At 41.1% G+C, this 25659-nt stretch overlaps 1 protein-coding gene across 12 annotated transcripts in view; it reads left to right on the forward strand.

Moving 5' to 3' along the window:
- Positions 1 to 25659, forward strand: part of RABGAP1L (RAB GTPase activating protein 1 like) — a 260477-nt gene that overhangs the window by 213885 nt on the left and 20933 nt on the right. Inside the window, exons 1-2 of one of the 12 annotated variants that reach the window (XM_075507885.1) lie at positions 4647 to 4900; positions 7839 to 8048. The exons of 9 other annotated variants lie outside the window; for them this stretch is intronic. In XM_075507885.1, coding sequence (XP_075364000.1) covers positions 7938 to 8048 — 111 coding nt within the window. In that variant the 5' untranslated portion in view covers positions 4647 to 4900; positions 7839 to 7937. Of the gene's footprint in view, positions 1 to 4646; positions 4901 to 7838; positions 8049 to 25659 lie in introns of those variants that run through there. 2 more of the 12 variants (XM_075507883.1, XM_075507884.1) reach the window with 2 other exon arrangements.

Below are 25659 nucleotides of genomic sequence, written 5' to 3' on the forward strand. Positions count from 1 at the left end.
CTGCTCTCCTGGAAAGTATCAGTAGTTTGTACTTTTAATGTACAGTGCATGAAATAATCTAATTTCAGAGTCTTCAAGCATGCCTCAGTCCAGACTGCGTCTCACAATCAAACTGTCTGACTTCTATACCTCAACTGCTGAGATACATGGACTAGTCTGTCTGGTTTAGTCCAGTTTAGCTGGCACCATGTGCCATTTCCTGCTCACCCACATCATTTCAGTCTTAATTACTCTTTATCTCATCTTCCAAGCAATCATACTGCAGATTTATTTTTTGTTTTGGGAATATGCCATTACTATTGTACTATTTACACATAGAAATGTCTCACCTGTTCCATGAGGCTTCTGTCAGGGGGTTGCCGTGGAAGACATGGCTACAGACCTTTCTGGGGCTTTGCTGTGATGCTCCAGGGGTACCAGCACAGCAGCCCCTGCCTAATCATTGCACAGCAGAGTATTTTATGATGTGCCTGGCCAGATCCAGTGGTTTTGATGGACAGAGGATGTGCTGTGGTCCTGCCTTTTTCTTTCTTTTATTTAATTGCAAGAATTTCTCATAGTGCCTGGCTCTCCAGCCTTTCGGTCTTTCTCCTTTTTTTCTTGTCCCAGGCTAAAGGTCAGGTGCAAAGTGACCATCAGTAAAGATACTAAATCAGATGTGATATAGGGCACTTCGGACAGGTCATCCAGGTAAACATGTTATTGCACTCTGCTGCAGGGTCTGACCTTCCTGTGCAGCATGGCTAGTTCATAAGACATTTAACAGCACTCTGGAGAAAACTTGTCAGACAACATAATATTAACAACAACAACAATAATAGCACTTATGAAAAAATTTTGCATTTTTCATAAGTTTTACCATTATTAATCTTTCTCTGGGTGGTAGATAAGGACTGTTAATCCCTCTTTGGGGAGGGAAAGATAAATACGGGAAGATGTATCTACCTTGAGAAGGTAAGTCAGCTGTGGGTTTAGAATGAGAAGCCCCGAGTCCTGGGCCCCAATCTGAGTCTCTTCATGTGACAGATGTCCCTATTTAATATGCTACTTGATGTTAATTAATGTCTTTTGTTTGCTGATCATATGCTCTAAATGAAAAACCAGTAGACCATGGGTGAAGGTAGCAATACGGATACATACTTGCTGTATGATTGTTGTTTGTATGAAGCATGAGCTAGCTCTGTTACTCTGGTGAAGTTTTGATTGATAAAATTTGACTCTGCTTGCATTAGCTTGTGGGCTATTTGGGTAAAATCCCTAAATCAATCTATACTGAAATCAAGCCAGAAATCCATATAAATAATTATAAGTGCAAGGCACTCCTGTGCTAATTTTCTTGAAAAATATGTTTGACCCCTTTTTTTTTTTCTTTTCAATACCAGTTGAAGTGATAAATGCAACAAGTTTAAAATACACTTCACTGGTAGTGGTACTTACTGGAACTTACTGGTATTCTGGAACTTAGCTCTCAATAGCATTTGCATGGTCTAAATCCCATACAAACATTATTCAGTTCTTGGATTAATAGCCCCAGGGAATATATATCAGAGACATTTAGAATGGCAAACAGATTGTTCATGTTTGTCCCTTCAGCAGCTTGAGGGACCTGTTTGTATTGATTGGACTCTGAGGGCATAGATTCAGGAGACACTGGCCATAGCCCTGGGGCAGATGTGGGGAGGTCCCTAGTACATGGCCTTGCTCTTGAACTGCTGCTGCCTCCCTCAGTTGTACTGTTGAGTTGTTTATTGATGTCTGCCATCACTGGACTGGGAGGACATTAAAATAGTTCCCCAAAGAGAAGGGGTGAAACATGAAACAGGTGGCAGAAGCCTGTTGCTTTTCAGGAAATTATGCTCTAAGTCAGTTTAGGAATTTCTTCTGCCTTTTCATTCTGAATGGTTTCTGTAGGGAAGTCTGCGGTGCAAACTAGTGTGGCCCCTCAGAGTGCATTTGCCTCAAGCAGCTGTTTGCATGTTGTGGAGCTCACCTGTACCACCCCTTGCCTTTGCAAATAGGAAAAAAACTCTCCTGTTTTGCTAAAAGAAAAGGATAGGTAAGGAAGAAATATGCTCAGCTCTGTTTTAAACCTCAGTTGGTTATATTGGGTTCTGCACACAATGTATGCCCTGAATATGCTGTTAAATCTGTTTTTTCAACAGCCAAAGGCTAGAATTTCCAAAAACTTACGGTAAGATTCAATATTCCTTTTACTTGGTAGCAATACTGGCTCAGGGATATCTGGCTCTTTCCTTGTTCTTCTGCCCCGCTGCCTCCATCACCCGTCACACCACAGGTCTTTGTGGGGCCATGCAATAAACTGCACTGGTAGTTTGGACTGGTCGGAGCCCTGTGCTGCCTTTGCCTCTGGAAAAACACAAACAAGCAAGAAGTCATCCCAGCTCTAATGCAAATTCTCAGCAGACAAAAAAGTTCACGAAGTGAGGTATTTCTGCTAGACAGTTGACATCTAAAGGAAACTTAGCTGAAGAGAGGAAATAACTTCTAGTGCCCTTAGAAAGTGAAAGAGGCAATATGGAAAAGAAATATGAAAACATAAATTAAAAATGTGAATTTAATGAATTAAAAATCAAAAGAGAGTCAGGAGTTAATTTACAAGGCTGCAACATAATCTGGAAGGGACTGAGCTGAATAATAATGAGTATGTACCTGTAGGCTGGCATCCCAGCTATGCTGCTGTTTAACCTTTTTCAGGTTCGTATAGTTTTTAGAAATCAAAATGAACGGATTTGTTTTAGGCAGCTTCATGCCCTTGTTTAGCTGTAGTTTCAAGTTAATGTAAAACCTGAAATGAAGTGCAAACTTGACCCAAACCCTTTAAAATTGCAAGGATTAATAACTGTCTCTTTGAGAAACAGAACAAATACACAGAACAGAATTAATAAAAAAATATGCTTTTAAAAATACAGAGAGTGGCCTCCAACGGGTTGGGGATCTATCAGCTGGCCTGCTCTTCCACCCTTTGTAGTTTCACAGGTGAGGCTAATAAATAATTTTACTTCTTTTCATGAGCTTTAAAGATCATCTAGGAACTTTGTGGAAGAAAATCCTTACACGGCAGCTGTTGCATGGGAACAGGTCTAGCCTTTTGTGTGGCACACAGCTGATTTGGGAAGGCTGGGAGAGGGGCATTTGAGTATTTTCTGCTACATGCTTTTTAATCCATAAAGAAGCACTGAATACATTTGTAAAGGTTCCTCCTGCTTTTGCAGTGACTTTGCTGTTAGTGCTTTCCTGTAAGACTGAAGGAGACCAGGGCAATAGTACTGCCCTCCTCTATTATCTGTGCTTACAGTAAATAATTCAAGAGGCAGAGCTCGAAGTCCCGAGCTTTTCCCTGTGGTGGGCTACGCGTTTCCATTGAGGGGGAGCGCCTGACCGCGTCACTGGTTTGTCGGGAACGCCTCTGCCTCAGCAATTCCAGCCACGCTGACCTCTGCCACTGCTGGGAGAGAAACATTCGCTCTCTCCAGCAGGATGGCTTTGCTGGCTTTAATCTGCGAAAATGAGTTTACAATCTTGCCTGCTTTCAAATCAGGAGAATGCGGCGTAGCTGCAAATTGGGAGGATTTACCCGTGTAAGTACATATGCTAAAACACATCAAGCCCAGATTTTTCCACACATTTGGAGGATTATTTTAGGAGAAACACAGGTGCATACACCCTCTTCTTTGGGGAAAAAAAAATGGGCCATGTTATGTTATTTGACATTTTAAATAATAAAAATAAAACTTGGAGAAGCAATTGCTGAACTATAGATCAGCTGGAGCTGGCAACTGCTTTTATCAAATGGTATGGGGCATTCCTGCGAGCAATGGCTTAGCATTCAGTGCTCACTTTGAATCCAAAAACACATCTAAAGGTATTTACCTTCTGATGTATAAAACTGGAACAGAGTTATGAATAAAATTGCAGCCTTCTCAAAGGCTGCACCAGCACAGCAGTAAACACTTTGCTCCTTAATTCACTGGGATAACCACCTGTGCGAAGGATGGTCAGCTACTCCCCTGCCTTTCGCTCCAGCACAGGTGTTTGGCGTGGCCAAGGGTTCGGCACAGCAGGGTGGCTTCCCAAGGGCAGCAGCTATGCTTGGGCTTTAGGTTTCCAGGGGCTTTAGGTGGCACTGCAGGTGACTGAGTGTGTGGACTATCTGGGCTATCTGCTGTTCTCCGATGGTCAGCAAGTCCTTTGTGGGTGAGGAGGGAAGGTAACTGTGCTTTGGGATTTACAGCGTGGAACTTGTAACTAAGTATTTTTCACGTGCTGGTCGTGTTCGAAACAGTTCTTACAGGTCATTAAATGGGTAAGGGAATTGTGAAAACAGTGTGATACTACTGTTATTCATTCCCATTTGGGGAAAAAACGCTGTAAACTTATCTTGAAGGCTGCTAAATGCCATTCCAAGTGCTATGAAAGGAGTTTTATGTTTCCTTATCTGAAGACTGCTATGATCTTCCCGCATTCATTAATACATGAAAAGCAAATCGCAGAAAACGCCTTTATGTTTCAGAAACGCAGTGGCAGGAGGGGATCGCTTAGCAAGAAGCTGCACATACCTCACATACGTAACGCTTTCCTGTCTATCAGAAGATCCTATCCCCGTCAGATAGCAGCAAGACATTCCTGGGGGTGGAGTGAGAGTGAATTTATCTTGGGAGTGAGCAGGATTTTGCTTTGCTAAGCTAGCTGGTTTGCTCAATTCGGGAATTTTCCATTCACCTCTATTACCCACTAGCATATAAACCCCAACAACTGTAATTAGGGCTACTTACTTGAATTAGTTAACAGTTTTGTGCAGCTCACCTGTCCTTCTGCTGGCTCTCTTCTGTCGTCCTGACTGCTTGGTTGAGCTGCTTCTCCAAAAATTCCTGCTTTAGAGGTATGCTTTCAAAACTATGCTGTGGAGGGGACTGCATTCCTGTTTCTTGAGGAAGGCTGATGCGAGGTAGATGCGGTGTTATACAGAGAAGCACTATTTGATTTAAAGAAATATGAATCTGTACTGCATGGTTTTTATTGTCTTTTGATAGATAATTGATCACTTCAGCACTCGGAAACCCTGGCTGAGGGGAAGGCTCTGTATTGAAATGCTGGGAGGAGTGTGTAGTGTGGCCTGAGGAGGTGGTGAAGGGCATCTCTCTGCTTGCCTTTTCCTTTCCAGTTCCTCTGGTGTTAGCATGCCATGACTATGCCTGGGTGGACATACTTGCTTCAGTCAGTTTAGTTCAAAAGATTCAGTTTAACTGGCTTGATACTTACAATTTTGTGCGCTGATTCAGAGTATAGCACAGACTGTTAACAGAGATGTAAAATACAGGTTCATAGGGATTTGTGGGCAGCTCAGCTCCATTAGCTTGAAATAACAGCTGAAAAACATCCTTTTCAAAGCAAAGATATGCATTAGCCAACACCAAAAATCAGTTGTTAGTTCTTGTGATTGCTAGTTAGAACATGCCAAAATTACAAGCCCTCTGTTAAGAATAGATATGATAAGAATTATTCAGCCAATAATACAATAGTAACATGTAGATTCAGTTCTGTTAAATCATCGCAACCCTTCTGTTTAAGACGGAAAAAAAAAAGGAATATAGGTTCTGGTCGATAATTCCTTATAAATAGAAATGCCTGTTGGCTAAATCAGGGAAGGGATCTGAGTAGCTGCAGCTGTGGCATACTTCTTATCATTTGCATTCTCCACCTCCTGCCCTTATTGCAGAATTAAATTGGTCTCTCATTAACATGGGAATGTTTGTTGTTACACCGCCTGCTCTCTCCCCTGCGCCTACATGACTATTTCAGCGTAACGTCAGTCCCTGTTGGGAGCCTCCGGAGCGGGTGCCAGCGGGGCAGGAGGGGTTGTGGGAAGGGACTTTCTTTACCTCTTACAACAGGTGCCTTTGTCAGCACACCTCGGAGGCAGCCAAGGTGGAGTCACTCTTAGCCTTACCCTTTTAACTTTTGCTACAAGAAAAAAAAATACCCACCCCACAAGGCAATGAAAGCGAAGAGGAAGCGGTCATTTAAAGCGCTTTGGAAAACCTGAGTGGAATTTAGCATAGCAGGTATGATTTTTGTATAGGTGACAGGGAGAGTGATCTCGTGAGCTAGATATTGCTTCAGGATCGGAATCTAAAGTATCTCTGCTGTGGGAATTAATTGGAAAAAATTTGCAAGCCTTTGAAGAAAAATTTTTAAAAATGCACTATAGGTGCATTTCAAGGAAAAAATACCGTTCTTCCTCCTGCAAGGGTTAAGCATGATCAGAGTCTGCTTTAGTCTCAAGGATTTAACCTCAAGTGCTGCATTTTTTGTTTGCCATAAGCCTATTAGAACTCTCTCTGTTTCCTAGCAATAACATGTAATTTCCCACCCTATTTAAGTGAAAGAGATGTTGGGTTTTTAATCCTGTACGCTACAGCTGTTGCTCAAGTTTCCTATTCAAATGCAAATAGCACCTGGTGCTATTTAGATACCCGTGTAATCTTTGATAAAGATATTCCAGGAGCACAGGAAAAAGAGAAAAGCAAGGTGGATCTGACTGTTTATTCTGGAAAGCAACAGCATAACCATATGCTACCAGCAACCTGAACTGGAAATTTCTACCAGATTTGCAGCATCCAGCACATACTCTTTCTGGAGACAAATGCATGGCTGAAATGATTTATGTTTCTTGAGCAGGTATGATTTTTCACCAGGAAGAACAAAAGGCTTCCAGAGAAGATAAAAATGTAGAGGATGAGTCTAAGCAGAAGTGCTGATTTGATTAGGTGTTTTACCTTGCTTGAGTATCCTGAAAGGAGTTTCCTTTTGGGACATTTTGTTTGTTTCTTCAAATCACTTATTTTCTAGATTTTCATTTGTAGTTTTGAGACTACTGATTTTTTTTTTTTTTTTTTTTTTCAGAATTTTTTCCTTGTGCTGTTTTTTTTCTGTATCAGATAGACGTTACGATAAATGAATTGGGAATTCAGGAGCAATTTGGAAGGCAGCTATACTGTTTAGGACTCATAGACAAGAGATACCATGTCACTTCTTGATTAAAAGCAACTCAGTCCCAGATTCAGGTTAAAAACCTTCTACTGTAGAAACTTTCAATTGCATAAATTGGTTTTATTTCAGTTGTGGAGGTGTGAGTTTATTCAAGGAAGAGCTTACAGCCTTCGTTGCATTTTGCATGACTGTTTTACTCTGTATTACAAATGAATAACTGAAGGACCTTTTTGGAAGGTTGTGACTTGATGCCATCATCTTCCTGCTAAAATCAAAAAGTATCTACATGGCAAAAGATACAATTTGGATCTACATAAAAGAGAAAGTTTTTCAAGAGTTTAAAGGAGAGATTTAGAAACTTGTGGAAAATTCCAAGGAATGTCTGAAAAATCATGATTACACTGGTCTCTCTGAATTTACAAATAAACCAAAAGAAGTAATTCATTGGAAAGCGAGACTCTGCTAACAAGAATAGCAGCTTTCCGTGGGAGAAAACTGGATATAAAGAATAAACAATTGCTACAAAGCTTGAGAAGAACAGAAGTGATTCCAGTCCTGCTGTCAAGCACTGACGGATCTTTTCTTGCTTAAGACTAATCTGGTTTGGCTACTGCTTTTTCATCTTCAGCCTCATACTGGAATTAAAACGACTTCCCCAGCTTTCACCAAACTTCAGTAAATGCCTTTTGCAAGTTGGGTGTTGGGAGGGTGAGCAGGTGTTTCATGTGTGCTTCCCATGACAATAAAAAGCACCCTCGAGAGGAAAACCCACACAGGAGCTGATTTGCTGGGTCATATTTTCTCTCGTGACACTCCTTCCTCATTAGCTTCTTCAGGTGGGTGTGAACAACTGACACGGAACTGAGCCAAGGTTCAGCCTTGGATTGTCAACCTGCTCTGGCCGCTAACGGCAGCTTTCCGGCAAAATGATGGAAGAAATCTCCATAATGGTGGCTTACGATGCCCATGTTTTTAGCCAGCTGTACGATGAAGACTTTCTGGCCAATTTGGTGGCAGTCAGCAAACCCAAATCTGTGGTAGGTGTTACTCTTGCTCCTTTGCCAATAATGCTTAGGTTATACTCTTTCCAGTTGTTACGTCCTTCTGCTGAAAGCTATCATTTATTTATTTTGTCTTTTTATTACTTTTTCAGAAATTTGCTTTTGTGCCTCAACAAAATTAAAATAACAGTTTCTTTCAGAAGAGATAAGATTATGAAAATAATATCTTTCTGGGTTACTAAGTTTAGAAGGTTATTTGCTCAGTAGGATAATAGTTAAAATAATAATTAAACTGGAAAATGACACTAAATGATATAAACACTTTCTGTGGTTTAGCATGTCAGCTAAAGGTTCAGGCCAGATGCTCAGCGTACACCCAGGGTCTGGGGTGTAGGTCACCGTCATCATTAAATCTAAGAGAGTCTGTCCCTTGTATGGAAATGGTGATTTCACACTTTTACATGCTCTTTTGAAATCAGCATAAGTATCTGTAAAACCTTTTTACTTAAACTACCACTTCCTTTTCTCATAAAATAGTCTACATATTTATGTAAATGACATGTATAGTGTAGGCATCTTCCTCCCTCATGGAGGTCCCAGCACTTGTAGGGAGCTGCACTGAAGGCACTAGTTTTGACTCTGAAGTTTGGTGCCAAAACTCATCTTTGGTCTCAAATTCTACAAATGGGCCTGTGTTGAGTCAATCTGCCTAGAATCAGTCAAAAGAAGTATTTGAAAATAAAAATGAATGTATATATATTGAGCTTAACTTAAACAGCAGATACAGTTAAAATTTCAGTCTCAATGCAAATCAGGCTAATTATTTAGCAATCCAATTAAGCATTTTTATTTGCAGGTTTTGGTCTGTATATGTGTCTGTATCCAGGTAGTTCACTAAGCTGTGACAAAGGAAGTATTCTCAGAAGAGGAAAAATTTGCTTTATTGCCATCTCATGTAAAACCTGTCTAAGCCTATTTCCTGCTTGGGTTTTTCTGCCTGTCCATGCTCAGGAAATCTCAGGTGCATGAACTCATCTCCTGTGTCTCCCATAGACCTCTGGAGCTAAACCGGAGTTCTGCCCAGTCCCTTTTATTATGATGCCTTTTTCTGTCTCTGGCATTCTCTAGGCTAGAATTTACAAGGCCTATTAGAAGAGTTAGATAATAAATACAGAAATCCAGTATAGACAAAACTGTGTACTTTAATATGACCTGGTTGGAGATTGGGCTCCAAGTAGGCTTTAACTTAATCAGCACGTTAGGAGTTGCATACTTTTTCCATGCTGGATATTTTTAAATACATGGTGTACCGTAATTCATTGTCCAGCCACAACCTTTCCTCTTTTTCTGCCTTAGCTGATGGCTGTGGTAGCATTTATTATTTTGACTGGAAGCCCAGAGTAGTATCTTTCCTTCAGACAGGTACCCGTGTTGCAATAGGATTAACAGGAGCCAGGTGCCTGCGGAGAAGGTACCTGCCCGGTGGGCTCTGAGAGAGGCCCTTCTGTTGAGTTTCTCTGAGCAAATGATGACAGTGGGGTTTCCTGGATGCCTCCTGTCCTGAACTGCTTGCATGCTCTAGAGCCAGTACTGCAGTTGTTTAAATTAAAATCCTTGTGGTAAGAAAACATTTCATGGATGGCTTACCCTATAATTTAAATCTTTGAGAAGTACTGCTTAAATGCGCTCGGTGATGGCCTCTTAAGTTTTGTATAGTTTCGGAGCAAAAGTAACGGACATTGCATTATGTATCTCTAGATTCCTCCATATCAGCAGTGAATGACTGGAGGAGAGAGTAACTGTTGTCAAGAGCACCACCTTACAGCTCCACCTGATTTTTGCCACTCTGAAATATGATGAAATAACATTTTTTAAAAAAATATTTCTCTATGAAGTAACTACTTATCTCCTAGTAAAGTGAGATATTTACGTGGAACAACTGTGGGAGGGGAAAGTATCATTACTACTATTATTTATAAGATCTGAATGATTGACTTCTGTGTAAGCACATGTTCTTATCAACTCTTTTTTTTCCTGAATCAAAGGTTATTAACATGTTTCAGTACATTATGCACTAGGATAAGTTAAGAAATGTGTTTTTTGCAGGGTTTACATAGGAAATACTTAACTACTCTTTTAAATGGTTTTGAAGTATGTTAAGTAAGCAAATAATGGTGCAAACAACCTGAGGAGGTTTAAGATGAAGCTCGACAGGGTTATGATAGGATTAGATGGTGCGTGGGAGCCTGCGCTACTAAGGGACAGGACCTGATGACTCAGAAAGTTTCTTTCAGTTCTCTGCTGCTATGTTTAATCATGGGACAAGCTGCCAGTTGGGATAAGTTGGGGCAAATCCTGTTGACTCTCTCCTGGTCATTTTACCAGATTGCACAAAGGTACGTACTGTACATAAACTAAGATTCTGCAGAAAGAATTTGCAGAGTTTTCATTTATTCTCAGAGTTCATGTTAATAGCACAGGTATTTTTGCAACCTGGTATTCATCTGTTTGTTTGCAAAATCCAGGCTTCATTTATTTTTAAAGGAGCTTCTAATATGCTGCTCTGGTTGCAGAGAAAAGTTAAAAAAATGTTCTTTAAAGGCTTTCATCCTGTTCCACAGTTTGGATGCCAGGATGGCTTTGTTGTAGTTCCAGAAATCTTGCAACTAGTAAGTAACTCATTATAGTTCATTTGGATTGTGCAATAGGTCAGGGCGCACAGGAGTCTGTCTCGCACAGAGGAGAGAGCCATGTGTTATGAAGTCGCAAAGGGTTAATACCGAAACCAAAGACCAGGCCTGGATGATGTGGGTTGCATATGCTTAAGGCCAGCCCTTCGTAACCTCTTCTGACATGTCCAGTGCCCCATACGTAATGAACTTTGTGAGGAAAATCAGAATTATCTGCTGTTTCCCAGGTCCCATCAATTCTAGTCATATTTTTCAATGGAAAATGTGAATTTTTCAGTGGAAAGCGTAGCAGTGTTTTTTTAGTGTTGCTCTGATGCACATAAATACCAGACAATTAAACAGGATGTAGATGACCTGAGGTAAGATTTTGTTAAATATGCTCCAAAGCAACACTGTATGATAGCAATCCTCCAACATATATTTTAATAAAATTAGTCATATTGCAGTGTGACCATGACACACGGTTGTTTTGCTGTGTGGTCTTGCTTTCAAGATTTCAAGTTATTCTGAAACTACTTCGCACAGACATGCAAAGCAGCCTATAAAAGTGAACTGCTGTGTAGTTTGTGCAAGAATTGAGTAGCTTTACTCAAGGAATTCCAGTTCTCAACTTATCTGCAGAAAACTTGGACCCAAGGGGTTATACAAATGGTATACTAAGTGGTATAATCCTCTTAATCCAGAGTTGAAGGACATTCTTCTGGAAAGCTTCATTGTATTTTCATTTGCCTGCCTGCCTTGTTGTGTTTAGCTTTCTGTTCAGGGGAATTATCAGCCATTTCACAGAAGTAATTTGTCGTTACATGCCAGCAGACTCTGCCATAATGATTTCTAGGCTCTCAATTTCCCATTGAAGCCAAACTGAGGAGGTTCAAAGTGGATGGGTGAACTGCAAAGTGGGTGAAAAACAGGGTGGCCTGGCAGGAGCACAGGGCGTAGTGGTCAGTGGGTTGAAGTCTAACTGGCAGCTGGCTAAACGTTGTTTTTTGGGGTTGATAGTGGGGCTGATACTGTTGAGCATCTTAAGGCCTAGACACCAGAAGAGGATGCACCCTGTTTTTCAGATGGCAAAAACTTCGTTTTCAGATGGCAAAAACTGGAGGGTAAGTGGTGGACACATGGAAGGGCAGGTGGTCTGATCAGAGGAACCTCAGCAGGGGTGGGCTGAGAGGAACTTCCTGAGGTTCAGCAAAGGCAAATGCAAAACCCTGGGTTCCTCCCTGGGTAGGACTAACTCCATTGTCTGTGCAGGCAGGGGACCAAACGTCTGGCTAGCATCAATGCAAAAAGGGTGTTGGGAGTCGTGGTGGATGACGACACAAGTGAGCAGCGTGCCCCTGTAGTGACGAAGGCTAGGTGTGCATGAGGCAGCGTTACCAGGGGCACAGACAGCATGTCAGCTGAAATGGTTACTCCCTTCCACCCAGCAGTTGTGAGGCTGCATCTCACACACTGAATCCAGTTTTGAGCCCCCACAGAGAAAAGGGATATTCACAACCTAGAGCAAGTCCAACAGAGGACCACTGGGAAGGCAGGGGGCCAACCACATGAGGGAAGGGTGAGAGGGCTGGGGCAGCTTAGCCTGAAGACGAGAGAGCTCAGGAGGGATCTAATTGCAGTCTCCTGCCACCTAAAAGAAGGTCCTAGAGAGGATGGAGCCAGACTCTTCTCAGAGGCATGCAGGGACAAGACAAGAAGGAATGGTCATGATTTGCAGCAAAGCAAATTATGGCTCAGCATAAGGGAAAGCAGTTCTGCCCAGGGAGGCCCTGGCATCTCCATCCTGGGAGACTTTCATGAGCAGCATGCTCTGACTTTGGAGCTATTCCTGCCTGAGCAGGAGGTTGGTCTATATGCCCACTGGAGAGCCCTTCCAATCGAAATTTTTCTGTGAGTCTCTAATTCTGCCTCATGTGGAGTCTTGCAGTAAGGAGGAGCTGCCAGCATTTGAGCTTTTGAAGACCATCTTTCCCTGGGTGGTGTTACCGCTGGCATGCTGCTGCTGTTGCTACTGCCAAAGGAGGAAAAAGGGAGTTCGGGTGGTCACTGTTACCAGAATTGGCTCTTTCCAGCAGATATAATCCTTGTCTGCGCCCTTCCCTTCCCAACAGAAGGAGGTATCCTGCTCTCAGGATGTCTCTAGGAGCTGTCTCGCCTCTGCCCCCCCCTCCTCTGTGGGGCAGGAGCAGCCAGATTCTGCCCTGATCCTCTCACCTTGTCTTTGGAGCAGGAAAAATTTTCTTATATACATGTATAATAAAATAACAAATTTTATTTGTTGAACAGGCGATGCATAAAAACAAAAGCTCTTAATAGTTTTTGTCTTTCCCTTCCCTTGATTGCTCAAGTTCTTTGTCTTTTGTGATTTCAGGACACAGCTGCTCTTTCTTTAACTCTTTCAATTTTTAAAGATTTTGTGTGTTCCACTCACACTTGTCATCCTTCCAGTTTCATTAGCTTTTCTGCAATTTCTTTTAGCAGTACAAATCTTCAGTCTCCCCAAAAAATCAAATGAGCCATGTTTATATGGAATAGTAAAAATAACATGAATATCACCTGAATTTTTGTTTATACAAATTCTGTGGTTTTATTCTGCTTCAAGGAGTCAGCCCTACAATGTTATCTTCTTCCCCTGAAATTCATAAAGATTTGAAATCAGTAAAGGAAACTGCTTATATAAAGCTAATTAAATGGATCATCATATCAAGCTGTAGTTTGCTTAGTAACTCTTTTTTCAGATTTGACAGTGTAATGTATATGAATATTAGTTTGGTTGCAATTTTTTCTCGTTAAGACTTGGTTGACACCTTTGGATGTTAAAGCTAAACACATTAAAATAAAATCTCTTCCTTCCTTGGATTTCCCATGTTTTAAAGTCTTGAAGTTCCAGCATATTTAGGAAAACTGACACAGCTTCTGCAGCGACAGTGTGAAACCTCCGTATGTCCGCTGTCATATACAAATCCTTGTAGGCCAGAGAGGAGGTAATTTCCCCGCAATGGGTAAGCTCCTGGTCCCTTCTGCTACTGAAAACAGACTTGATTATGGAGCAGTCGCTTGTCTAATAAACCTCGCAGAGTGCTTGTTTAACGTACACAAATCTAGCCCTAAATGTGGAACTCATAAACGGTGAAGCAGCATGTTTTATATGATGGTAATGTGTAGCTGGCATATAATTTTGACTCTTGTTCATGCTTATTTGACCTTCCTCATTCATTTGTTATTAAATATGAAAATGAACAATTAGTACTAAAATGCCTTGGGCTATTTATTTTTATATTGCACCCCATTTGTTTTCTGCTGTCCTAAACCTTCAATGTGCAGCATGTTTTTGCTGCTGTGTTATTAATGTGGAGTAGAAACTGTCAAAGGTGAAGCCATAGCCTTTGGTATTGGGGCAGAAGACAGTCATGGCATTTGGCAGGCAGGAGGTCATGGGAGTGCACTCCCCACAGCATGAGAAGCCATCAGCTGCTGCTGGGTTGCACCCAGCCCTGGTCTTTGGTATTGCGTCAGTGCACGTGGGTCTAATGGTTTCTGTTAAGTGTGCTGTGGTGCAATCTGACGGTGTCATTGTGTAGCCCATGTTTGGCATCGTGGTTCAATTGCGTGGAAATTAGAGAGGTGGTTCATCCTGCCCACTGATTCACAGAGGTTAAGGCTAGGCAGATCTTTATCTTTCAATTATCTAAGCTTCATCTCTTTCATCCAACTTCATTCCAGTCGTATTTTTTGAAAATTAAAAACTCTATTAAATGCTCTTCTGGAGAAGCATCCACCTCTCATTTGAGTGTAACAGGAGGTGGGAAAGGTATCATTTTCCATGGTAATCTGTTAATCTCTTGCTGTTCAAAATATGTTTGTAACTTCTCATTTAGATTCATTCTGGTTTCAGCTTCCCATCTTGGATGTGGTGTGCGTTTTTGTGCCAGAGTACAGCATTCTGTACCATTATTTATTTTACCCCTATGAAGGTACTTACATGCTGTGACCAACTCAGCTGTCTGTGCTCTCTTGTACAAACTGAGGAGCTTGAGCTCTTAAACCTCCTGCTGTGAGGCATTTACACCCTGCACAAAACAGTTCAGTGGCTCTGCTCTGCATCCTCTTAATTCCGCGCCCCCCCCCATCTCCCAGGACTAAGTGCAGTATTCCAGTACTGGCCTCAGTGACAATCCAGGGTTAAAACTTCCCTAGTCATCTTGCTTTTCCCTATCCTTGTGCATCCCAGGGCTCCCATTAGCCTTTCTGCCGCAGCCTGACTCTGATGGCAGTTACATTTTTCTCGCTGTAAAGGTGGTCTGTTATTTCTTGGCCTTTCCTGGTGTAGGTTATTTCCTACACCAGTTTGTTCCCAGTGCCACACCACAATGTATGGCCTCCTGAGTGGTGCCAATGCAGCTACTTATGGGGCTGTGTTATGAATGGTACTGATACAATTAAAAATAATTTAAAAAAATAAATTAGCGTATTTTTTAAGGATTATTTTGGTCAGCTTGCCATTGAGCAGTGAGATGGAAGGGAGAGGGCTGTGGAGGAAGACCTAGGTCTTGCCCAGGCAATGGCAGGCTGCTTTCACAGTGTGTGCCTCACATTCCTCCACCCCCATTCTTCCCAGAGAGCAGAAAAGTTTCCAAACTTTTGGAATAGTCCAGATGGTGCTTTCTTGGGACTGATCCCATCTCTTCATGGGATTCAACCCCAGCCAGAGGTCTGCTGCTCTGTGCTGTAGTAAAGCCCCGCATACATTTGGTCTGGAGTTGGCACAGTGGTGTGTTTCATTTGAGTAAGCTATTTCCAGGAATTCAAATATATGTATACAATTTCCTGGTCCTTCTTCTTGTTCTTTACTGCTCTATCCATGCATCATCTGCAAATTTTATTAACGGGACTGTATTTTTTCACTTCCAGGCCACTGATGCAATGTTTGATAGTGCTGGATCTTTTATGAGTCCCAGAAGACACCCTTTAGGATGTCATTAACCCAAAATGAAAAATGTCATTGAATAATGATTCCTTTTGACAATGGCTTTTTGAGCCAATTCCTAAGCTTTTTAATTCATGCTTCATGGCTATCGGATGCTCTTCTGGGGATTTTGTTCTGTTTTGTTTTTTAAAATCTATCATGTGGTGGTGAATCCAGTGCTAGACAAGACTGTTATAACTGTGAAGTTACTTTTATCAATCAAACCTGTAGATAAAGAGTAAAATGGGACCTACAGTTCATAAAATCATGTTGTTGTGGAACCAGTTACATTCCTACACTAGTTATCAGCTGGATCCTTATCAGTTCTGCAGAGCATGTGTGTGGGTTTCTGGGTTTCAACTAACCAACCAAAGTCATCCAGATGGTTTGATATGTGGTTCTTAAATATTGGTAATACAGAATTTTCTTTGAGTCTAAGTGAATCTCTACTGTGTCCAAGGATTTACTAAAAATGAACACTGGGGGACCGGAGATCTCATCTGCTAGTTCTCTCAGTACTTCTGCTCTGCATAAAAACCTGCAGCCTGGTTTCCAACACAGCAGAGCTGTTTTCTGGACAATTCTGACTCGTCTGAATCATAATTATTTTTGAGTTCTAATTATGAATGCATATGAACAACACTTAGGAATCCTCTTGTTTTGAATATGCTCTAGAATCAAGTCCAGCCTAATGAAACTCAAGAAAGAATTTAAACTTTTTTTATTCTGCATTTAGTTATTGTTTTATTTGTCCCTAATTAATTACTTGTATTATTTTCCATTTATTATCTCTTTTCTTCATGTTTGAAAGCATTTCTTCTTGCTGCACTTTTATTGTCATTGGATCAAGAGAGAATTACTTAAGCAATGTCTCAAATAGACATTTTATAAATGAGAAGAGAATCTTTGTGTTTAAGCATTACAAAGTGGGACATTTCAGTATTTTGGAGTTTCCTTGTTTTCTTCTTAAAAAGAATTCCACGAAAATTGACACAAGTTTTTCTGGGTACTTGAGACACTCTGCTTCTGTTTCTGTCGTTGTTACAAGCCCATTTGGGAGAAGAAATTTGAAGTAAGTTTCTAGACATTATTGGTTCATTAGGTCTTTAGCTTTAATGACCTTGAACGTGTTGGGTATCAGCATGAACCTTTGCAACTAAAGAAGAGCAGGTGATGAGTTACTTTGTAAGCCCATATTTCAACGTTTAAATGCAGAAATGGTTAAATTAGAATAAAGCAGCATTTAACTTATTTCTCTCCCCACAGGTGAGGTAGGTCAGGTAAGATTGATACAGCCACTTCAAATCTGTTAGATACAGTAGTCATAATGTTAAGATGAGAAAGTGAAGTGGGCCAAATGAAAGATTTGAAGCTCCTGAATTCTAAGCCTTCAGCTTTCTTACCTCACTTGTATTTTCTTGCAGATTGCCATTATATATAATACATTACACCTTAGTAAAGCTTTGTGTGTAATCATAGCAAATGCAAAGTACATGTATTTATCGGTGTTGTGTCAGTGTCTCCATGATCAGTATGTTCATAGACTTTGAAGGGAGTGCTAAAACTAGATGAAAAGGCAGTTAATCTCTTTATAGAAGCCTAATTTCTTAATTACTAGAAGATGGAATAGAAAGTTTGTGTAGGTGAATGTTAGTTAAAAATATTCTGTCTTCATCATCTACAACAATTTTCACTCTTTTTGAACCCAGTTCTCAGAAGAATTTGGCATAAATTCACTGCAAAAGTTGGAAAATGTATTTCAGTGGTTTTTATCTTGTTCAGTTTGTGCTTTCATGCCCCATTCAATATGCACATTTTTTCTTTATTGCTTCCTTCTAGCTGTGTCAACATGAACTTACAAAAAAAAAAAAAATTGACTGGAGTGTTGGTTACGCTGGCCGCTGATGTTTTAAAGCTGTAGGCTTGTCTTTTGTGCTAAGAAAAATCCAGTTGGTTTGATTTCTGAGTAGCATCTTAGCTATGCCAAGACAAAGCTCAGTGTGTATACAAAACATTGTACTTTTGCTACAAGGTAAGACTCACCACAGTAATCCCAAGTTAAGGTATCATGGCATTTGTTTGTCCTTTACCTTGGAGATCACAGAAGCTAAGTGTGTAGGGAAGAATAAGCACACAGAAATTGTCCAGACTCAGGTTGAACTTCCATAGCAGGTCAGGCAACACTGAATTCTGTTATCCCAAAACTGAGAGCCTCCTTCTTTCCATGGCAAGAGGAATGGGACAGAGAGCTCAGAAAGAAAATTGGGCTCGCTGCTTCTTTGTGGCTGTTGGTACCGGAGAGTGAAAATTGCGGGAGCTCGATGTTGCTGCTAATACTAACTGGCTTCCTTTTCTGCAAAAAGTGGGTGTTTTCCCTTTGTAGAAGCCCTTTCTTTTGTAGGGCTCTCTCTTCAGTGGCAGCAGCAGCTTGGCTTTCCAGCTGAAGTTGGCGGCACGGCCACATTTCATCTTCTGCCTTCAGCCCCTCCTGCCTGATGCAAATGGCTTGCTTTTGTCAGTACTTAAGATGCTTTTGGGATTTTCCCTGCTAGATGATAAAGTAGAAGGTCTCGAGTTCATTGGTAATTGATTAGCCTGACAGGGTCTTCAGCTAGACGTAATGGATGAGTGTAGGTCTCTGCACAGGAGAAGTAGCAAACTCAGCTGGTAGTGCTAGTGGTGGTGATGGAACCATAGCTGGGGCAGTGAAACAGCAGAAGGTTTAAAAACCCAAAAAGCAGCCTATATATACAGGTTTGCAAATCAGTATGCCTGCTTTGTATCTCTTGGGGCTGACATGCAGTGCTGCTGTGCATTCCCATCCCTAGGGATGCTCTCCCAGCTGCTTACACTACATTAATGGCTGACCAGTGGTTTTAAACTCTCCTGGCCTGCCCTTCCTCCAGTTACCTGCCGGCTCCACACCAAGAGGTTTTTCAGGTACCACAGAGGCTGAAAGGTGCAAATATGGCAAAAGCTGAAGCCTCATTAAAGGCACTGAGGAAACTTTCTCAGCAGATAAAGGATCAGAGAGATAACAGAGCAGGGCAAGGATTAGCTGTTGCAGTAAAATGCCTCAGTGAGCGTTTCTGATACCTTGGAAGTTGGACGCTGTCCCACTTGTATTTTCAAAATGCTGATCATTTAATGTGCGGTTTTAAAGAATTTTTTTTTTATTTTAGGGTTTTAGCAGTTGTATTTATGGAGCTGGGCAAGCAGAAAAAAGGCAAGGCTTTTGAGAAGATGTGGTAAAAGTTGTGTTAGTTGCTGAAATATAGATAAAAGTATTTGATATAACAGAAGGGGCTGTGGAGCCCTGAATGTAAGTATATAATGGTTCAGCTTTAATATAGAAAAGGTATGTATTTTCTGCTAGTGGAGTAATGCACTAAAAAGTAATTGCTGTTAGTAACTTGTGGGTTTGAAATATTTATAAAAGTAATGAAAGGTGTTTTAGCATCAAGGACCTCACCACACATCAGAGAAGCTTGACGGTGATTTTAAAGATGCAAATTTAAAGTGTGACGGCATTACAATTTTCTTGATACTGTGACACAGAATTGATCTAAAATAATAATAAAACATAGAACGTGTGTTCAGAGACTACTGAGAGGTTCTTTACTGATGAATATAGTTTATCTGGCCATACAGTTTAGAGTTGCGATCTACCACCCATCCTCCATCTCAGGAAGTAGAATTTTTTTTAAATGTCACTCTTGTGCTGGGCATGGAGTGTGGCGGGAGACAAGAGGTGGCTTGATAACACAGCAGAGTCAGAGTCTAGTCTGACAGACAGCTGATTTCACCAGTCTCCTGGCAGGTTTCAGAAGATGTATTCAGCCAGGGGTTTATTACCTAAAAGCTGTTGACTCTCTGGACTATTATGTTCAATGTGACAGGTTTTACAGCCTTGATAATACCAATATTTTGAACCTGGTTACTGACCAGTTGCTAGCCTTGTGTTGGCAATTTTCCGTAAGTGTGATTGTGAGATAGGTCTGTGTTAGTTTCAGGATACACAAGGTTGGAAAGCAAACCCTAACACAGCATAGCTAGGAGAGGTTGTTTCTTTGCTAAGTGATGCAAGAAAATCACTGGGGACTTTTTCCTGAATTTCTGATTCTGTTGTCACAGGGATGGTGGCGAAGACTGCACCTGTCTTCCCACTCACCTTTCTCTTCTATTGCTGTGATATGCCAAGAAACACAACCAAAGCTCTAAAATTGTTGTGGGCATGGGTTAAATCTAAATCAAAATGAATGTTGTACCTCTAAATGGAGGGGAACTGAGGGTCTGATTTTGCATAGTCACCAAGGATATGTATAAAACTTTTAGCACCAAATGCTGTATACCAAAAGGTGTATGTATGAGACACACAAAATCACATGGAACTGTTATGTTATGAGTTACAGACCAATGAATAAACTCTGTGCTGGAAAAACTGCTGCTGTTCATAGTAACTGTGTTGTCCAGAGCAGGGCCTTGTCCCAGATGGCTGGTCAGACTGTCAGTTCCCCCAGTTATCTGATCCTAATCTGTGGCCTTGGGATATATGGGTAGTTTCATTTAGCCTATATAGTCTTTTGTAGCAGAGATCTCATTGTTCAGGCATTCTTTAAGTTATGTCAGATAATAAAAATGACCTGTACACAGATATTTTCCATCTAGAATGTTTCAAATATTTGTATCCTTAACCACAGTATTCCTGTTGACCAGAGCCAATTTAAATGCAAAATGGGTGCTTGCTGACAAAGTGGACATAGCAGTTTCCTTTCATGGTGTGCATCTCAATTCTAAAGCCCTTATCTGTACGGGAGAGGAAGCACTTTTTGTCTGGGTGAGCTGCTAGACATCAGCTGCAAGTATATAAAATAATCAGCCATTTTCAAGCACTGCTTTTAAGCCACTCAGGGTGTCTCTTTTTTGCTAAAACAAATAGAGTTGAAGTGGATAATAAGCCCTCCATATCTGAAAGTGAAAATGAATTTTTGAATGCTGAAAACCAATTTGGGGATCTGCAGAGGAGTGTTTTGAAGAGTCTCTGCCACAAGGCAGAACATGCTTTCCTTGAGCCTTTTTTTTTTTTTTTTTTTAAATGCAGATTCCCCTGCAGCCAAGATATGTGCCTCTCAAACACAAGCACTGTGGTGAGTGCAAAAGTACATGCCGGTGTTTAGAGCTACAGTTCAGGGAATCTGAATTTCTCATTCTCTTTTCCTGTGTTGCCACTGGATTGCTGCACAATGAGGCTTATTGAATATCTCTCGATCTCAGCTTACTCTTTTAACTTAGTTAACTGGATCACTAACTGAGCCTAACTAAGCAGATCTTTAAGGAGCAGGGCTATGGAAGAATAATCTGTTATGCTGGGTTCAGCAGGTTTCGATGAATGGAAATACATTCTAGAGATTAAAATCTGACAAAAGGATATGGTGTTGGAAATCATCCAGTGTCACTGACTGGGGCCGCTGCCATTTTGAATCACAGTAAATTGTGCAGGTACTCTGTAAATTTTGCAACCTGCCTTTCCCCTCTTTTTATAAATTATTGTGGGTGTCTCAGTTGCAATTGAGATATTTTGATAATGAACAGATGTGGAAGAATTAAATAAAAATTAAAATTCACAGCAAAGCTGGTTTCCTTTGCCTCCAGCCAGCTTTCAAATTGGATTTGTGTTATCCTGAAGACTCTCTTCAGGAGGTCTTACACCTACAGAGCTGGCAACGAGGTGACTTGCTGAAGGAAGAAAACTCTCGCTCTGCAAGGAAGGGATACTTAGGTGTGCTGGTGTGGAGCAAGCTGCTTTGCTGATATAAAAAGAGCATTTCTGTTAGTTCTTCTTTTTTCCAAAAGTGAGGTGGAGAGAGATGCTGTTCTGCAGCAGCCATTCAGACAGGCACGCATTAAGCAGATAATCTCTCCAACACAATGTACGTTTCCAAGGAATTTCAGGGAACATCTCCTTCCTGCTGGTGGAGATGATAAAATAGCATCTGACATTCAGGGCTTTTATTGTGCTGCATGCAACATGCGAGCTCGAGCAGAATAACGGCACTGTGGACCTACCTTCATCCACCTCTATGAGAGGTGACTAGTCAGCCGAAGCACTGCAGGTTTCGTGCTGCAAGCTTGCCCAAAGCCAGGCTGTGATGAGGATAATGCTAGAATCAGATGATGTATGAGAGGCTGCTTCACAAAAACTTTTTGATCATGTTGCCCCAAAACCAGGGGTTAGACAATGTTTAATGAGATATGTGGTGTGTTTGAGTTGGGGGATGTCTGGGTCCTGAATGTGATGCTGTAGCTAGGTGAAACACTGATGAGGGCTGTTCCCCTTGGTTTTAAACCTGCAGTGAAACAGCTTGTTATCAGCGAGCACTTCACTGCACGGTGACAAAAGGAGAAATGGGAATTCTTCAAGCTGTGTTCCAGCTTGTGAATTTTCTTTAGGTAGCAGCTGATTTTAATCCCTACATTTTTTTCTGCAAATGAATGCTGCAGATTTTCTTCTCTGCAGACTTCCCAGCGCAAATAGAGTTTTGTGAGAAGTTATGATTTGCCCTTTTTCCTCTCAGATTTCATGCTTGTGGCTAATATCTCATTGGAGATACAGTTGTTCAGATTGTATTGTGTAATACCTAAATACGGCATCCCACTCCCCCCCTTTAAAGTCTAATCCAAGAGACGAGTCTGTTGTGTCAAGATGTTACTGTGGGTTTTGTTCTTTCTTTTCCATCACTGCGTCCTCCCAAAAGAAAAATAAATTGCTTATCTACTTCTGAATCTTATTTCCAGTGACAGATATTGCAGGATACTTCGTTATGCCTTTTGGCAACCACATTTTAAGAAAAGGACAATACAGTCATGCGTAGAATAACTGCACAGACCAGGAGAGCATGGAGTTAGTTTCTTCGTATGTTTTTGTTACATTAAAGCCTTAATTTGGCCTAATAAAGTGTTTAAATAGAGCTATATTATCCTCCTTGAACCTGATTTAGTTGTCTTTTAAATATGAAGTATTAACTAGAAAAAATGGATACAACTTTGAGTGTGAACTAAGACGATGCATGTGATCTGAAATTTGTTGTCGCTAATCTGCTGTCTGAGGTTCTGTTTAAAGCTGACAGTCTTCATATGACACACTTCAGAGAACCAAGAGTTATTTTGAAATTAACTTGCTTTTAATATTGTTTTAAAACTTAATGTGAAGAAAATTAAGTATGCGCAAGCATAACTCAGATTTCCTCAACAGGGGCACACGTAACAGTGGTTTGTGAGAGCCACTTGCAGCCAGCACTCGTGGCTGTGTGCAAGGGCTGAGCCAGGTCTGAGTGAGCTCCGGCTGGTCCCATCACCTCTGAGCCGGGCTTCCAGGCATCCCGTGTGCTTGGAAATGGTCCTTCTTTGCAGCAGTGGTAAGTGGGCTTATCACAGGGATCGCAGCCTGAGATGTGTGTGATGGATAAATAAAAGGGAAGCTGGGCTGCAGCCAGTGTCTTTGGTTGCTATCGGTGCTCGCCCAAAGCAAGCTCGGGGTCTCCCACATCAGTCATCAGCACACAGTGTAACCCTGTCTTTGGAGGGATGCAAGTCCCCCACCTCAATCTTGAAATACCAAGCAAATCGATTGCCAGTCTCCTGCTTCAAAGAATGGGAAAGGAAAGCATTGCACATTTTGTTAGGTGGCTTTTTTCTTTTTTTCTTCCACTCTGAGGTGAGAACTATAGAGGAAAAATATTAAGAGTGCAGAGATCACAGAATATTGGCTACATTGTAAGTGTGTTGGGACAATATATTTTTGGAGCGTTTATGCAGTGCTAGATAGAGAAAAGAAGTGGGACTCTGGGAAAGAGATACTCTGCTCAGTCTGGCATTGTGGTGGTGCTGGAAATTAGAAATCAGGTAATAGGATTTTTCTGTCTGGATCAGCCTCTGGCTGCCTTCAGTTCAGGAAATCACTTTACATCTCTGCTTCCATTTCCTTGGCTGTCAAATGAACATAATGATAACTACCTCCTCTGAGTGCTCGTGCTTCATTAGAGCAATAAAATATTTTGGAGGAAGGAGTCATAGATGTGTGATTTATTAATCCAGCAAGGTCAGACTGAACTGTCTGTAAACAGCTAAAGAAATTGCAGAATGAGGGAAGGGTCTTCTGGAGCTGAGTGGATGCCGATGCTCGGCACGCTGCCTCTGCGCAGGATTGCCAGAGAAGGTGAAGCAAATCTTTCCAGCCCTGTCTGAACAGGGGGGCAGCTAAAAACAAAGTATTTTTGTTTCTCACCTGCCACGTATCACCTCACTGCGGTGAGTCCTTGGAGTGTTCAATGCAGTAGTCTGTTGGGTTTTTCTCAGAAAGAGGTTTTGCTTGTTCAGTTCTTCTGCGTGGATGTTTTATTAAGATGCTCTGCATGGCTTTTTCTGTACGTACGACTAGTTGTGACATGATTTTATGCTTGAACACAATAAAATAAAATGAGTCAAGGAGATAAGATATTGAGATAAACAGATGAGCAATGTTTATAAACTGTTAGAGTTTCCTAAATTTGATAACCATCAGTTCTAGCCAATATACCCCTTGGTGCTAAAGAAAGAAGAAATCAATACTGCAGAAGCTTTTACAGAAAATTTATGAGCACACTTTGTTCAGGAGCAGTCCATGAAAATTGAAGCATAGCTAGCACTACGTACTTACTTATGAAAGGGCTTACAGAGAAGTCCTTTGTTGAATTCACAAACTCTTTCAGGGAATTCAGTTGGGGAATATGGAAATGGGCTTTTAAATTTTTTTTTTATTTATTTATTAGTGTATAACCAGAAGAAGAAAGTGCTGTAATAAATTATCAAACCCCTTTGAGTAATGTGGCTGAATAAACAATAACAATGAAGCACAATCCCTGCCAAAGTTATTAAGCATACCTGCTCAAGTTTGTATTTTATGGGATAAGTGGATTAGTATGGACTGGTTTCCTAATAGGAATTTCCCCTACCCTCCCACCCACCCCCAAGCCCTTAAAATAGACTTTCACTGTATTTAGGTACTACTTTCCAATTAAGAAATAGATACTAACATGCGTAAGTCAGGATATTCTTTCAAAGAGCTTGGAAGCCATTTTCTGTGTCACAACATGATGTTTACACCTTGATGCTTATACCTTTCATGATTTGATCCCTGTTTCACGTATTATTTACTGTTAACATTACTAAGAAAGTGTTGCCATGCTGTTCACTTGCTGGAGAGCATGTCAGGCACATGGACCACCCTTCATCCCAGGCCATGGCCATGGATAGCTCCTGTAGTGGTGAAAGAGGTACCTTATCCCCCATAAAGCCACAGAGGACCCATGCGTGGTCCTACTCACAGCTGTGAATTAAAATTTAAGAAAGTAAAGGAGAACATATAGGTAAGAACAGTTAGTGGGAAGAGTTACCATGCATTAAGAAACAGTTGTGAATTGTCAGGGAGTGGAAACAGGGACTGTGAAGACAGTGGAGAGCAGAATTAAACAAAGCAGCTGACTCTCGTTTTCCCCTGCTCATCATATAGTTTTTGATGTAACATGTTCAGATTAGTTTCTGGTGTTGTCAAGGCAGATGATTAAGTGCCAAACAGACTCTGTGCAAGTTAAATTCTGCCTTATCTCAATACAAGGTTAAACCAGAGAACTAAGGCTGCTCTCAGGCAGCTTAAAAAATTAACATTTAAAAAATGAGCGAGAGCTGCACGCTGCTGGCAGCTGCGTGTGAGGTTGTGTTACCAAGAAGCAGCAGTCATCTCTTCATGCACAGGCTCAGCCTGGTGAGGGACAGCTATGGCACAGTGCTCAGCGTAGGCATTTGGGTCATAGCAGTGCTTTATATCCCATTTGCTCTCTTGGTAAGAGTTACTTACTCAGATCGTTACCTTTATGCTGTATTTTGCCTGTATCTTCTGGATTATAGAGAGAACTAAGATTTCCATTCACAAGTAACTTAAGCAAATCTCGTGGTT

This window comes from Mycteria americana, chromosome 7, assembly GCF_035582795.1.
Source record: "Mycteria americana isolate JAX WOST 10 ecotype Jacksonville Zoo and Gardens chromosome 7, USCA_MyAme_1.0, whole genome shotgun sequence".
Taxonomy (NCBI): domain Eukaryota; kingdom Metazoa; phylum Chordata; class Aves; order Ciconiiformes; family Ciconiidae; genus Mycteria; species Mycteria americana.